The sequence below is a fragment of the Ursus americanus genome, chromosome 9 (genome assembly GCF_024610735.1).
Source record: "Ursus americanus isolate L20-20 chromosome 9, mUrsAme1.1.p, whole genome shotgun sequence".
Lineage (NCBI taxonomy): Eukaryota > Metazoa > Chordata > Mammalia > Carnivora > Ursidae > Ursus > Ursus americanus.
This window is the reverse complement of record NC_142135.1, coordinates 50,612,995-50,628,733: the sequence shown is the minus strand read 5'-3', so window position 1 is coordinate 50,628,733 and position 15,739 is coordinate 50,612,995. Positions and strand designations below refer to the sequence as shown.

At 40.0% G+C, this 15,739-nt stretch overlaps 1 protein-coding gene across 1 annotated transcript in view; it reads left to right on the top strand.

Moving 5' to 3' along the window:
- The window catches only part of CHMP4C (charged multivesicular body protein 4C), a 28,892-nt gene extending 21,384 nt beyond the window's left edge, over window positions 1-7,508 (top strand). The window contains exons 3-5 of the mRNA XM_045806054.2: window positions 873-987; window positions 4,332-4,497; window positions 4,681-7,508. Of these exons, the coding sequence (XP_045662010.1) occupies window positions 873-987; window positions 4,332-4,497; window positions 4,681-4,745 (346 nt within the window). The 3' untranslated portion in view covers window positions 4,746-7,508. The remainder of the gene's footprint in view (window positions 1-872; window positions 988-4,331; window positions 4,498-4,680) is intronic.
- The last annotated feature ends 8,231 nt before the right edge of the window (window positions 7,509-15,739 follow it).

The following is a 15,739-nucleotide window of genomic DNA, read 5'->3' as shown; positions in this document are numbered from 1 at the left end:
CGGGAGTCACCATTTCAGTGTTTAGGTTGCTTAATAATAAGGAAAATTGTCACTTCTCTGGTATGCCGTCAGTTTGCCCTAGCTTCAGAGTTGGAGGAATGATTCAGAAACAGGGTGGTAGAGAAGCAGTCCAGATCCTGGTCTTCAGACACTGACAGCCTAGGCTGCTGGTTAGGGTCCTGGGGCTGGGGGAGGGGGGGTGGGGAGGTTGGGTAGCGTTCAGGTGCTACAAACTGTCTTCAGAGCAGCTGTCCGTCATGGGCCTGGGGCTACCTGGATTCCTGTGCCAAAGGTGTCGATCCTTCTCAGGGCTGCCAAGGCCTCACCCTGTTCTCATTAGTGTTCTCCCCCTGCCATCAGTAGCTGTGGGAAAGCCCTCAGGGAGTCAGGATCTCAGAACCATGAGGCATTCTAGAAAATCTCTGGTTCCAGAGTTCAGCTTCTCTAAAAGGCTGCTGTCAGATAGTGACTGCTAAGTGTTGCCACAGCTTCTCTTGGTCATGGTGGTCCTTGGTGGTCCATGGCACCATTTCCTGATGAGTTGATACATAGCATATATTAAATTCTACGTATGCCCTACCTACCAGACAAAATTTCAAAATGCATCTACAAATATTGTTATAGTCTCTAGTGACTCCCACATGTAATGGCTGTTTATCAAATATTTAAAATATGTGTGTGTGTGCAGGATTATTGATTTTCTTGAAATGCAAGTTATTGTTAACGTTGATAAATCTTATCACCAGAAATTTTTGCTATCCTACTGAAATAACGAAGAGTTTACATTGACTCATTTTTCATGTGGGATTATATCTAAATTCATAATTTTAAAGTAAACTGCTAAAATATTTCAACAACATATTATCTCCCAGGGATCTGAACAAAATAGATGATTTGATGCAAGAGATCACAGAGCAGCAGGATATTGCCCAAGAAATCTCAGAAGCCTTTTCTCAACGGGTTGGGTTTGGCGATGACTTCGATGAGGTAGGTGACGCAGTGTAAAGAACAGAGCGTTGTGGTTGATATAGCAGGTGGGATTTCTTAAATATTTTCTTAAATATTATTAAAGAATAAGTGATATATTTGTTAGTGATGTACTTCTCTTTAGGGGAAAATGAAGTGCTGGTAGCCCTGATTTAAAAGAAAGATTACTCTGGTTTAGCAAACCACCCCGTAATTAAGTTTTCAGCTGTTAAGGAAGGCAGCATGTGATTATGTAGAGTTAGTGACTTTTAATGGTTGAAGCCTAAATAGCACCATTACAAGGAACCCAGTGCTCACACATCTGGGCAAAACAAAGCAGATTGTGTCACTCTGCAAGGAACAGACTTATCATGCTCTGTAGTTGTTAAATTAGAGGTTAGTCGGCCTCTGTTTATTACTCAGGCTATGAAACAAAATAAATGTAGAGTGGCATTATTAACACACACATTCCATTTAGATTAATCAGTCCAATAATAGAGACTCTAATTATAATGGTGGCGTCTGAACTGTGAATTTCAATTGTTCTACTCAAAGCACACATAAGTAGGACTAGTGTATGTTTCGAAGTGTTTCCAGTTCTCTGACTGGTAGGAATCTGACTTCCTACATCTAGGTGGTATTAAAAATGATACATCTACTAAGTGGGATGTGGTCCATGGAAACCTGGAAAATGAGAATTGAGTGTCAACAACTTTTAAAAATGGTGTAGACTATCACATGTGGAACTTAAGAAACAAAACAAAGACAAGAAAGAGATAAAAAAACCAGGCTCTTAAATATAGAGAAAAAACTGGTGGTTTTTCTGGGGGCAGGTGGATGAGGAGAGGAGTGAAACAGGCGAAGGGGATTAAGAGTGCATTTATCATGAGGAGCTCTGAGTAATGCATACAATTGTTGAATCACTATGCTACATACCTGATATTAATATAACACTATATGTTAATTATACTGGAATTAAAATTAAACCCCCCTCCCAAATGGTGTAGACCAGGGTTTAGAAAATTTGGCTTTTACACCAAATCCTTCCCATGGTCTTTCTTTTTTTTTTTTTTAAAGATTTTTTATTTATTTATTTGACAGAGATAGAGACAGCCAGCGAGAGAGGGAACACAAGCAGGGGGAGTGGGAGAGGAAGAAGCAGGCTCATAGTGGAGGAGCCTGACGTGGGGCTCGATCCCATAACGCCGGGATCACGCCCTGAGCCGAAGGCAGACGCTTAACCGCTGTGCCACCCAGGCACCCCTCCCATGGTCTTTCTGTATGGTGCCTGAGCTAAGGATGTTACATGTTTAAAGGATTGCAGAAAATAAGAGCAATAACGATAGGAACAGAGAACGCTATGCAACAGAGACTGTATGTGGCCAGTAAGCCTAAAATATTATTATCGGGCCCTTTACAGAAAATGTTGCCTAACCCTGGTTAGACTAATAAGCATCTAATGAGTGCATTATGATATGGTGGAAAGGGCTCTGGGTTCACAAGGACATCTGGGTTCTGCCATTTTTTACTCAACTTTGTGTAAGTCTCTTCATTTTTCTGACCCTTGGTTTTCTCATCTGTAAGAGAAAAATTACTGGATTGCTAGATTATCTCTGAAGTTTCTTAAATTCTAAAATTATTTTATCAGTGAACAAGTGTTTGGTACTCAAAGTCTATAGTCGATGGAGGAGATTATTATTCTGTCATGTTTGCTAAAGAAATTATCAATATCTTCTTGGTGCTGTTGATAACGATCAAGTGCTATTGGCAATCCAGGCACGCATTCAGTGTAGGATAGTGTGTTCTGCCATTGCTATATTTGCTATATTCATTCCCATTTATTTTTTGAGCAGAAGTAGGCATCGGAATATTCATTCTGAAGGCACTTTATTCATACTGCCTGTGGAAAACCGAAAGCACACAAGTACCCTGGCCATACTATTTCACTGGCCTGTCAAAGTGATGACATACACTTTCGTGATTTATTTCCTTTTCATGAGGTAGATTTAACAGTGGTCAGACAATCATTAAGCTTGCTGCACATCTGATATAAATTGACTTGATCAAATGTTGTGGTTGGCTTAAGTAACTCCTGTCTTGGCCCAGAGTATTGTTACTCTCACTTTAATATAAGATAATGATTTGTTTATTACCTTTCTCCCACATTTGATAATGAGTTCCTTAAGTGTAGGGACTGTTAATTCAACTTTCCATCCCCAGCATTGAGTTCAATACCTGACCATGAGTGAGCTCTCAATAAATTCGTTCAATGATGAATGAATGAATAAACAAAGAATCTCCTTGGTCTAATATAGGAGTGCATTAGGTCATTTCTAATAGTGACAGTCTTAGAATTCTAATAATGACAAATTTAGTTTTGACTCCCAACCTCTCCTGGAGTGGGGGGAGGGGGTTGGACTCTACGTGAGTACCCATGGATCCAGTCAGATCTAACTACTGTAGTTATATCTGACATAAGATGACTTATGCCTTTAAAGTCTCAAACGGGTCTTGCCTCTCGAAGGTTCTTAGGGCAGAGAATAGTTTAGGATTAAACCAGATTCTCTGACACTGTAGCTAAAAGAAGGAAGTACAGTGTACCTACCTTGAGTTGGAAGTTTTCTAAAACCAAACCCACAGCATGATTTATATTGACTTTGGTAATTTAACAGGGAAACCATAGTATCTTTGATTCTTTTTACTTTCTGTACATTACGGTTTTGCTATACCTGTTGTTTTATTTTCAAAAACATTAGCCAAGATGAAAATATTTATTTTCTTCAATTAAAGTTTTACAGATTCATAATTTGTTACAGTAGAAAAGAAAAGATACGTTAGAAAATGACAAGCAGGGGCGCCTGGGTGGCTCAGTCGTTAAGCGTCTGCCTTCGGCTCAGGGTGTGATCCCAGTGTTACGGGATCGAGCCCCACATCAGGCACCTCTGCTATGAGCCTGCTTCTTCCTCTCCCACTCCCCCTGCTTGTGTTCCCTCTCTCGCTGGCTGTCTCTATCTCTGTCGAATAAATAAATAAATAAAATCTTAAAAAAAAAAAAAAAAGAAAATGACATGCAAGGTGTAAATTTCCTAGAAACTGTGGAGGTTATATATTCAGCTAGCACAAATTACTTGAATAACTGTTTACTGAAGTATTATAAGATTAACTACGACAAATTTGCACAACCCAAAATATTCATTTTTTAATCATTGCTCAGTGTTGCAAAAAAGACTTAGTTTTAAAATAAATATTCCATTTCACTGGGTTCTCACATATCAATTGGGTAGCAGATGTTCTTATTATTGTGTTTGAGGAAACCCACTTCTTGAAACGTTAACTCCATAATTCTTTCTTTCTCCTATGTTCAGGATGAGTTGATGGCAGAACTTGAAGAATTGGAGCAGGAAGAATTAAATAAGAAGATGACAAATATCCGGCTTCCAAATGTGCCTTCTTCCTCCCTCCCAGCACAGCCAGATAGAATGCCAGGGAGAATGTCAGGCACATCCTCCACTGCACATCGATCCCGAGCAGGTCTGTTGCCCACCTCAACTGCCTATGGTCAGACAGTTCCGTGAAATAGTCAGATCTATCCCTTTTAGCACTTGTTTTTTATTTCATAAATATATACCTTTAAATACCTGTATGCAAACCTGTTTTCCGTGCTGCAGGTGTGAATGTCACCAATTGCTCATTTTTATCCATTTTATGTTCCAGCATCTTCCAGGAGGACAGAAGAAGAGGATGATGATATCAAACAATTGACAGCTTGGGCTACTTAAACTAAAATGGAATTCGTTGACACCTAAATTAATGAGCTGTACATAAGACATAAAAAAAATGTTTTTGCCACATTCAAAAGTTAACAAAGACCCTGTTTTATATTTACACTGGATGAGTAATTGTCTTTTAAGCCTTATAAATAAAAGTTACAAAGACTCATGTGTACACATCCAATCAGGGATGGAAAGGGACTTCCTGCTAGCATCTTGGAGGATCTCCCCATGCTGGTGGGTGGGGGCATTCTATCTTGTTACATGCTACTGTATTTCCGGTCCCGGCACATAGTTGGTGTTTTCTATACATTTGTTGAAAGAAAATGGGCTTCTATTAACATATAAAACATGTAACAGTTTATAAGCCATGTAAAAGTGATGTGTTGATAGCTAGAGAAAAAAACTTTCTTTTCTAAGTGAATGCAAGTTTGCTGTATGTATCTGTTAGAACATATCTATCCCATGGTAAATGTAAATATACCATGTCTCTTGTAGGAGAGACTTCATGTTGGGAAGTCTTGTGTGAGTCTATACATAAGTAGTTTCATTTGAATTTTGCAGTTTAAAATCTTAAAGGAGCTTTAATTGACATTTATTATGGCAATTAAGCTTGGAATGGGGCAATGGATGCACTTCCCAAAATGTCTTAAAGCACTAACAGCTTACACTGCTGAGCGAGGATCTCCTGGGTATAATTTAGCCACTTAGGAAGCCATGTTAACACTCCCAGGCCATTATGATGCTGTTATGGCTTTGGCGTGCTGAATGTGTGAATGTTCATTCTTTTCTATTTTGTGCCCTCTTGTACATTTATTTACCCTTTATGGCATATTCCTTGTAAATACATAAAAATAGAGGCAATTAAAAGTATATCATGACTAAAAATTTGGTCATAATTATTTTTAAATGAAAATAAATGACAAAATTATGTATTGCCCATAATATGTCATGGACCATAAAATGACAAATGTCATTATATAAAATGTTCTAGTATTCCCTACATTTGCTGAGCTGTGTAGTGGAATGGAAAGAACACTAAAGCTGGAGGTAAGAGTCCTGGATTCCAGCCCCTGCTGTGCTGCTAACACAGTATGATCATCTATGTCATAAACTCCGAACCTTTGTTTCTTCATTGGGAACTCTAAGGGTTGGACTTGATCTCTAATGGATCCATCCTGCCACAGGCCTTTCGCATATGTTGTTCTGAGCAGTCTTCCCACTATCCACACACAGATACCAAATCTTACTTATTCCTTAAATCTTAGTTAAAATGTTCTTTATTTCGGGAAACTTTTCTTGATTGCACAGATTAAATCAAGTCTCCCTGTTGTATGCTTTCACAGTACTCTGCTCTCTCTAATCATCTATCAGGGTTCATATTGCTTGAATGATTGCTTAATTATTTTTGTTCTTCCCTGCTGGGCTGGGTAACCATGAGGGCATGGACTGTACCTCTTCCAGTTCAATAGTGCATCCCAGGATTCTGCACAGTTCCTCATATACATTAGGTATTCAATAAACATTTACTAAATGAATGACTATGAACTTTTTACATATTTTTGGGCCATGATAGAATAACAGGAACTGGATTTACCCCCCACCCTCAAACAACTAGACAACTGGACAAAATACATGAAACAATAGTTTACAGACATTGGACAACAGGCCGCAGTAGACTGTGATTCCTGAGAGAGACAAATGACAAATGAAGTGAGCACTTCTGGTGCCCCCTCCACCCCCTTCTCCTGCTTACTGCCTTTGCAGGGATAGGTTGGTGGTCTTACTGAGTAGAGGAAATCTGTGGGGAAGATTCCTGCACACACACACACACACACACACACACACACACACACACAGAGTTTAATAAATCATGATTCTGTCATCATGTATATCTCTCACCGTGAGCTCTATCCCAAGCTCCAGTCAAGTACAAGTTAGAAGTTTCCTCTGGTTTTCCTGCCATCTCTTTAATATCGACATCTTTGTGATACAGCCTACTTCGTTTGATATTAATATAGCTACTCCAGACCTCTTTTGATTACAGTTTGCATGGAATATATTTTTCCATCTTTTTATTCTCAATCTATATCTGTGCTTGAATCTAAAGTGAGTCTTTTGTAGACAGCATGTAATTGGATATTACTTTTAAAAATCCATTCACCAATCTCTTTTAACTGGAGAGTTTAATCATTTCCTTTAGCTCTTTAGAAATTGTTTGAACATACTTAAAATAGCCAATTTAAAGTCTTTGTCTAGTAAGTTTAACATCTGGGCTTTTTAAAGCACAGTTTCTATTCTACACTATTGTTTTTTCATTTTTTCTTTTCCTGTGTGTGGACCATACTTTTTTGTTGCTTTGTGTGTCTCATAATTTTTTGTTGAAAATGGGACATTTTCAATATTATATATTTGAATAGTATAACCCACTTTTAGTGTTTGTTGTTGTTGATTCTTGTACTTGTTTGTTTAATTATCTTTCTGAACTAATTTTATGAAGTCTATATTCTTTGTTGTGTGTGTCCCTTGAAGTCTCTATTCCATTAGTGGTCAGCTAATAATTGGCCACAGATTTCCTGAGACACTTGGAACCGAAATATATTGTATAAACCAATAGATTCAGCATAAAGTGGTGTGTAACACTCTGTACCTTTTATGAATCCATAATAACAATCTGCATGATTTCTTAATATTTCAGTAAGACTTGTTTCCTTGAGTGTGATACATGTAAAGTCTGTGCTACCTGGAAAATAAGGCTTATATTTTCATTTATATGTTGCCCAATTCATTCATTCATTTGTTCATGTGTTTGTTTGCCAAAAACTACTCGATGATAGATGGTGGGAATTTAAACAAGACACAGATCCTACTCTTAGGTAGGTCACAGTCTAGCAATGTGAACTTGGGAAAGTTTCTTAATCTTTCTGAGGCTGAAATTCTTGAATGAACTAAAAGGATACTACAATTAATCTCATCAGATTGTCATGAGATTTAAATGGGAGTATGTATGTAAGGCTAGTACAGTACTCGGTACAAAGTTAATGCTTAACAAATGCCTTCTTTATGCTCTTGTCAATTCTCAGAGCAACAAAGGTATCTTAAATAACAATTATCACCATCTGTCATATGGTATCTACATGCCAACTAAGTGCAAAGGGTCTTATTTAATATTTCATTTAGTTTGTAAAACATGGCAATGAAATAGGTATTCATGTAGTAGGTAATAAAATAAGTAGCCATTAATAGATTGAAAGTGGCTCAAAGACATTAAGCAACTTCCTGAGGCCACACAATTGCTAAATTAAGATTAAGAATTTGAATTCAGGTCTCCTTTCATTTAATACCTATCTCCTTAATCTCTTCCCTACATCTCTGCTGATACTAGCACTTCCCTCACAAGATGACACACACAGGCATAAAATCCTTAGGGAAATAGTTCCAGGCCAGTAGTAGAACATAAGAAAGGACCATTCCTTGCCTTTCCTTGGGTGAAGAGGGCAGCAGAGAGCCAGACTGTGAAAAGGGTGAACACTTCATAGCAAAACATTAGACTCTTAACTGGTATTTCTCCTAGAAGGTTATTTGAATTTAAGTAATGAAAAATCGCAGAAGTCTAGACCAGGCACATGGTAAGAAGTCACAAAGAAAAATCGCAGAAGTCACACCAGGCACGTGGTAAGAAGTCACAAAGGTTCTCCATTATCATCTTGGTCTCAACTTCTCCAACGAATATAACAACCACTCTGTAGGGCATTAGGTTTTCAAAAATGGATAACAACTGTTGCTGCCCTCAAGAAGTCTAGCTGGGGGAGGGCCAGCACATAAAAAAGACAATGCAATGCAATGTGGTGTTTCAGTGTTGCGCGGATGCCTTAGGCTGGCCTTCTGGACAGCCTGTTCCGAGTTAAGTACTGAAGGAACTCGTCTGAGGAGGCATTGAGTGGTAGCTAAGGCAGGGGGGTAGAGGTGGGTAGGCTGGCCTCTGGGATGGCTGGAACACTGGATGTAGGACCGTGAGTGAGGAAGACGAGGCTGCTAGGAGCCAGATGGTGAAGGCCTTGTATACCCTAGTGTAGGAGTTCGGATTTATGCTGAAAAATTTGGGAGTCAGTGGAGGATTCTTAAATGTTGATCAATTTGCATTTTACAAAGTTTAATGTACCACAAAAATAGAGAACAGATTGGAGAGGAGCAAAGTGAACATGGAGACATCTACTGAGAGGCTGGCCTGAGCTGAGAGCATGGCAGTGGGGTTTGGATATAGAGGAAGGTCAAAGGGGTCCAAGGAGTCATAGATAATCCTTGATTTCTTGTTTGAGTGACTTGGCTTATAGTTGGGCCATTTTCTATGAGATAAGGGATATCAGGACAGGAGCAGACCTGGGGCGGGGGCTGGGGATGAAAAGGATCAGTTTGGCTTTAGACATCAAAGTTGAGGTGTTTTAGAGCCACTATCATTAGAGGGCTGTAGAGCAAGGGATAATCTGTAGAAGCATCAGACTTTGGAGTAAAAAACTTGCAGCTGTAGAGAGAAGAGGAAGGCTAACATCCAGTGAGTGGAAATTCAGCTGAGGAAGGAGTGGGATAAATAGTAGAAAATCCAGGTGGTTTTCTAGCTTCTGTGATAGGTTTTGACAGTATGGGAAAATGTCCCATTTCTATCTAGTCAAATAGCAGCTTTCCGTCTTCTAATTATTCGAACAAATCTAGTGCTCTCGGATTATCAAACTCCTCCTCAAAAGGAAGATACGGAGTAAGAGAAAAAATTTATTTTTTCAAAATAAGGTGACAAAAAAATCAGACATACAATTTTTAGAAAACTAGCTGAAGTTAAAAAAAATAAAGAACAAGAAAAAGGTTTTGTAAAGGAATAAAGAGCACGTGAGAGAATGAAAATGTGGGGAGGAGTTCTGGTACAGAACAATTAAGAACTTAAAGAAACAGGCACCTATCAATGTTGTGTAGCCGGCATCCCAGTGTTAAATAGGTAAAATAACAGAATTGAATAAATAGAAAAGTTTATCAAAATTTGATAATGACTATTTTTATTGTTTTTTAAGGTTTATTTATTTGTCAGAGAGAGAGAGCGCGCGCGCGCGCGAGAGAGAGCACGTGCACAGCAGGGGGAGCAGCAGGCAGAGGGAGAAGCAAAGAGCCTGATACTGGCCTTCATCCCAGGACCCTGGGATCATGACCTGAGCCCAAGGCAGAGGCTTAAATGAATGAGCCACCCAGGCCCCCCGATAATGACTTTTTAGCTGATAATGACTTTTTAGCATTTCAGATAGAAAAAAAATGGGTAAGGCATGGTTCAATTTCATGTTCCTACCTTACGAAGTTAAACGGAAAAATTTACCAAAATATTCTATGGTAAATGAAATACAATCCTATTTAGGTTAGTTGAGATCTGGTGGGATGAATACCCTCATTCAGGTAGTACACTTTCTTAAATGAGATAGTCGAGATCAATATTGGAATATACCTCCTTTAGGTCTGACAAACCCGTGAAACAGTAGTAGAGTACTGAGACTGTGGGAATTTTCATTTGTTGCGTTCCTGACATCTCCCCTGGTAGTGTTTTCCTCTACGGAGTATGTTATCAAGTGCTAGTACACATCCTTCCCACTAGGCGGCACTCTAAGCTCATCGGAAAGGCGAAGACAAGACGCCCGCTTAATGGCCTGTAGGCTGCTCTGTTCGTGGGAAATTGATAGCAGTTGGATTTTATTAATTGAAACTTTAGAATTGAAAATGGTTCTTTATAAACTAGACAACAAGACAGGCCATATGGTTTAACTGAAAGTAAGTAGTCTTTGGAATCCTTGCTTTTGCTTCATCTCACACTCCAGTGCATCTTGCAGACCAGTCAGGTAGTGTTGCCAGGGGCAAGAAAGAGATCAGGGATGCAGTGATGCCCAGAGTGGCCCTCAGGAGAGGCCTTGGTCTACTCAAGGAATTTATAGGACCCAGCAACCTTGCTCAGCCGTACACACAACAGAGGCAACTTCTCTAACAAGCAGCCTCAGAGGAAAGTTTTCACTGCTCATCGGCAGAAAGAGAGACTACACGATTATAGCAGTGACTGAGGGGACACGTGTTTCCATTAATTCAGAGGAGCAGTTCTCCTTAGTTATGAGATTCCAGGCATTGGAAGGGCAGCGATTTTCGAAGACTTCAGAGAAGTGGGTATGATGCATGCAGCTAGGTTCATGTCAGAAGTCCTTCATCCTGGCTGTTGTTGGTATTAAAGCATGACTCATGACCCTTCTTCACTAACATCCCTTGTCAACCTAAATCAAGAGGGAGAACTGGAACCTGGGCTCAGGGACAAAATTGAGAACTCTCCCTTCACCGGCTCTGGAGAAGAATTCGTAGATAATGGCTATGAAACCTCATTCACGAAGTCTTTATGGATACAACCAAACATAGGAAAGAGAAGCACTAGACGGGAGCCACAGAGACTTTTTTCCATGATGCCCCACCACTTGCTTACTGCATTCCTATAGTTTTTCTGGTTTGAGGTTTCATCTGCAAAACGAGAGGTTTGGGGCAGACGACTTGATGGGCTTTCGGGCATACAAGTTCTAGGATTCATGTCTAGGGAAGAAGAGTCTGTCTGCAAACTGCCACCTGACAACCACGCAGATCCTTCCTGATCACTGTTGCTTCTGTGGGCATAGCAGACTTTCTACGAAAGGGCTTCATGCAGTTTGGACTAGCTAATTTCTAAAGTATTCCTAGTTAGAATAGAACCCCCCCGGTCCAATGTGGACTTGCGAGTAGTTTATAAAGTATTAATTGACTGGGGGCTAAGAGTTCCAAATACCCGATTTTAAAATGTTATTTCCAAGGTTGGTCACAATCCATTCATGTGCAACAAATGTATTGAACCCCTGGCATGTGTATCTCAGTGCTATGGCATAAGCAGTCAAGGGCTGCTTAAGTCTATGTGGTGGATGGACTGAAAACAAAGGAGTACAATATGAAGTAGTAAGTATTCTGCTGGTGGAATGTACAGGCACTATGAGTCTAACTTCCTGGGCATCCTAGGAGGAAGGTCACACAAAGAGCTGAGTCACAAAGGGCCTTGTTCATTGCCGCACATGTCAGGCATGTGCCCTACCACACAGTAGATGGCCAATAACTTCTGTTGATTAAATGCCTGCATGGATACAGATGACAAAGTGTTGGGTAATTGAGGGCAATGCATCAAATGTTTCTGAGCACTTGACACCTGCTTTCACAGGTACTGCTTTCAGCATACCAAACTGGTGAGCACTATAATTATCTTTGTTTTATATGAGCACCAAGGCTCAGAGAAGCAAAATAATCTGCCCCACTTGGTAAGAAGCAGAACCAAAACTCAAACATAGCTCTGTTCAATTTTAAGGTATATTCTTAACTGGAACTGGGGTAAGAGGCAAGTGAACTTGGAAAGTTCTGGGGCTCTAAGAACTGGAGAAAATTAGGAAATGCTTCGTAGATATGAAATGCTCAGAAAAGTAAAACCCAACAGATTAAAAAAAATATTTTGAGGAAGGCATTGTAAATATGTATCTATGTAAGTTACATCAACTTTTACTGAGGAATTCATGTATTATCTGGCTAAAAAAGTGAAAGATGTTCTTAAATGTTTTCTCTTTCAGTACATACAGTTGAAGTCTTATTTAGAACATAAAGTTGTTCACATATTATAAAACCAACTTCTCCAAGACCCAATTAAATTAATCATTGATTTAGTATCTGAAGGGTAGAAGTCTGCCGTGTACCTTATGGACATACCAGACGGAGTGCCTGGCTGCTTGTGTCTGCCTGGTGTATCCAGCACACTCCTCTGCTCATCTTTCTGTATCCACGGGGACTTGAGCCCATGAGCTGCTGTTGCTTTGTCTTCTTTTATATGTATACTTTAGTTAATCCAATATGGGCCAACTCTCACTCCTTCCGCTGTCTTCTAATTCCTGTCTACTTACCACAGTAAAAACATGATTCTGTTTTAAGCAAAAACAGACCTTATTTTGATTAATAGGCATAAGATTAGTGCTGGTGATTGATAGACTTAGGCTAACAAAGAAATTCCGTGCCAGCCACCTCCTTATTCTTATGAGCTAGGGCCAGGCCAGGCCAGGCCTTGGCCCGCTGCACTCAAGAAGACACTCAACAGAATTGTCAGGTATTTTGGAACTGCAAGGAACTTCCGTAAAGGAAGACCTTTATGGCTTGACATGGTCCTACTGCAGCCTGATGGCACAGAAAGCACAGAAGGCCAGTGCTTTCTTGGCTCCTGTGACTGGGGCACTCAGTCACCCCACGTGTGCTGCAGGAAGCACCACCTAGGAGGCCTTCATGAGGAACTAGGGAGGACAGGTGGAGCCATCTCCTTGCTCACTTGTATCCTTATGGTGTAAATCTTTTGCACTGCCTAAACTGTTTAGTTGAGGTAGTCAGAGTTGTCATTTTTTTTTTAGCAGACTTCAAAACTGCAGTCATCTCTGTGTTTGGTCTGGCACACTTTGCTATCTCCCATTAGAGTCTTTACAGAAATCTTCACTTACCTTTCGTCACTAACTGATTCCCTCAAGCCCTGTGTGTCTAGATAAATATGTTATTACATTATCATTTAATTACCAGTTCAAAACCATTTTGTCCCATTGCAAACATTATACAAATTTCCAGGACATTATAATCTAAAAGGCATTTTAAGTTTAGTTTGATAAGCTGCCATTTATTGAATGCAGCACTTGGAAATGTGGTTAGAATGTAAAACATTTGTAAACTGGATAAAGCCTATTTGAGTCTTCCAAATTTAAAATATAGGGTATGGGGCCCCTGGATGCCTCAGCTGGTTGAGCGTCAGCCTCTTGTTTTTGGCTAGGGTCATGATCTCATAGGTCCTGGGATCAAGCCCTGTGGTGGGCTCTGCGCTCAGCAGAAAGTCTGCCTGAGATTCTTTCCCATCTCTCTCTCCTCCTCTACTCCTCTCCCTGCTTGTGCTCTTTCTCTATAAAATAAATAAAATCTTAAAATAAAAGAAAAAGAAATCTAAGATGGAGGTGACTGTCATTTTAGGTTGCCTACAGAGGTCATATCTAACCTATGATTTAAGAGAAGAGCCTGCCAGGATTCTGGGAGAGCATTCTAGATAGGAGATATGGCCAGGTTAGGAGGAAGAAGACCTTACGAGACTCAAGGAACAGAAAAGGGGCCATGTGCACTACCATTAAGGAGAGCAATTGGGAGAGTAAAATCATGTTTGAAGGATAAAGATGTCTGAAAGTTGTAATATTAATCATGATGGGAAAACTTTGAAAGTTTTTAAGTAGAGAAAAAACATGCTGTGATTTATGTTTTTCAAAAAGAAAACCATGGCTGTCGTGGGAGACTGGATTATAGTGGGGGGAAGGTGGATGCAGGGAAGGGAGATCCTGGTGATCAATTCATAATTGACCTAAGTTCTGCATCTTCTGTATAAAATGTGCTGACATTCAGGACACCCTGAATGTTTGTGGCTAGGTGGTTTCTTTTTAAAACACCTGCACACTCCTCTTTCCTCCCAAGAGAACTGTGTGATTTCTAAGCATCAGTTTGTGTCCAAATTTGTGTATACTAGCTATATTTAAAATTTTTATTTGTAAGATTTTATTTATTTGAGACAGAGCGAGCGAGCACACAAGCAGGAGGAGGGGCAGAGGGAAAGGGAGATGCAGACTCCCCACTGAGCAGGAAGCCCGATGAGGGACTCGATCCTAGGACCCTGAGATCATGACCTGAGCCAAAGGCAGCTGCTTAACTGACTGAGCCACTCAGTTACCCCTAAAATTAAATTTTAAATAAGGTTATTATACAAAACAATGAAATATGAGAACAAATTATCATTTCTAGGGAAAACTAGGTCAGTTTGGAAAGACTTGATGAAAATATAGGCAAGATAGAAATACAGGATAAAAAAAACCAGTAAAAATTGTGCTATCTGCCATAGATTCCTTCGTACACATCGTATGCCTTGTCTACTGAAACTAAAGCTAGGAATCAGAAAATGCATGAGGGGGGGCGCCTGGGTGGCACAGCGGTTAAGCGTCTGCCTTCGGCTCAGGGCGTGATCCCGGCGTTATGGGATCGAGCCCCACATCAGGCTCCTCCGCTACGAACCTGCTTCTTCCTCTCCCACTCCCCCTGCTTGTGTTCCCTCTCTCGCTGGCTGTCTCTGTGTTAAATAAATAAATAAAATCTTTAAAAAAAAAAAAAAAAGAAAATGCATGAGGGGTACAGCTTAGCAAGAGAAAATCAGAAGCACTCATTAGTAAAATTGTACCAAACAAAGGCTTTGCACCTCCATTTGAACTTTGGCAAATGAATATTCATGCATTAAGTTAAAATAAAATGTCTACGGTACGCAGTATGGTTTGTGTGTCCCTCTTTGGCCTATCACATCAGGGGAGTGGGCTTCTCCTTTGGAGCTAGAATTGATATACTGGACAGGGGAAATAGAATTAGGAATAATGATCCTTGCCACTTGCACAGGCTGAAGCAGACCTACTTGGCATGCCCTGCCATTTTTTCTTAATTTTTTATTATGTTAGTCACCAAACAGTACAGCATTAGTTTTTGATGCAGTGTTCCATGATTCACTGTTTGCGTATAACACCCAGTGCTCCATGCAATACTGCCCTCCTTACTACCCATCACCGGCCCTGTTGCTTTTAAGAAGCAGCTAAAGCTCTACACTTCTACTGCTGACCAATATTTGCCCTCCTTTCCAGCCTTCTCATTCCCACAATTCATCACGAATACTACAACTACACCACACTTACCACAAGGCTGCACAATGTACGGACTAGCCTGTGTAAAACGCTGTATTGGTCTGAACTCCTTGAAGGGATCATGTGGTTCTTAACAATTTTTATAACCCAGAGCTGACACGTGGAAGAATGTTTGTTCTTGACCAAACATTGTTTGGTCAATGTTTGTTCAATTGACAAATTAAAGAATAGGCTATCTACTTT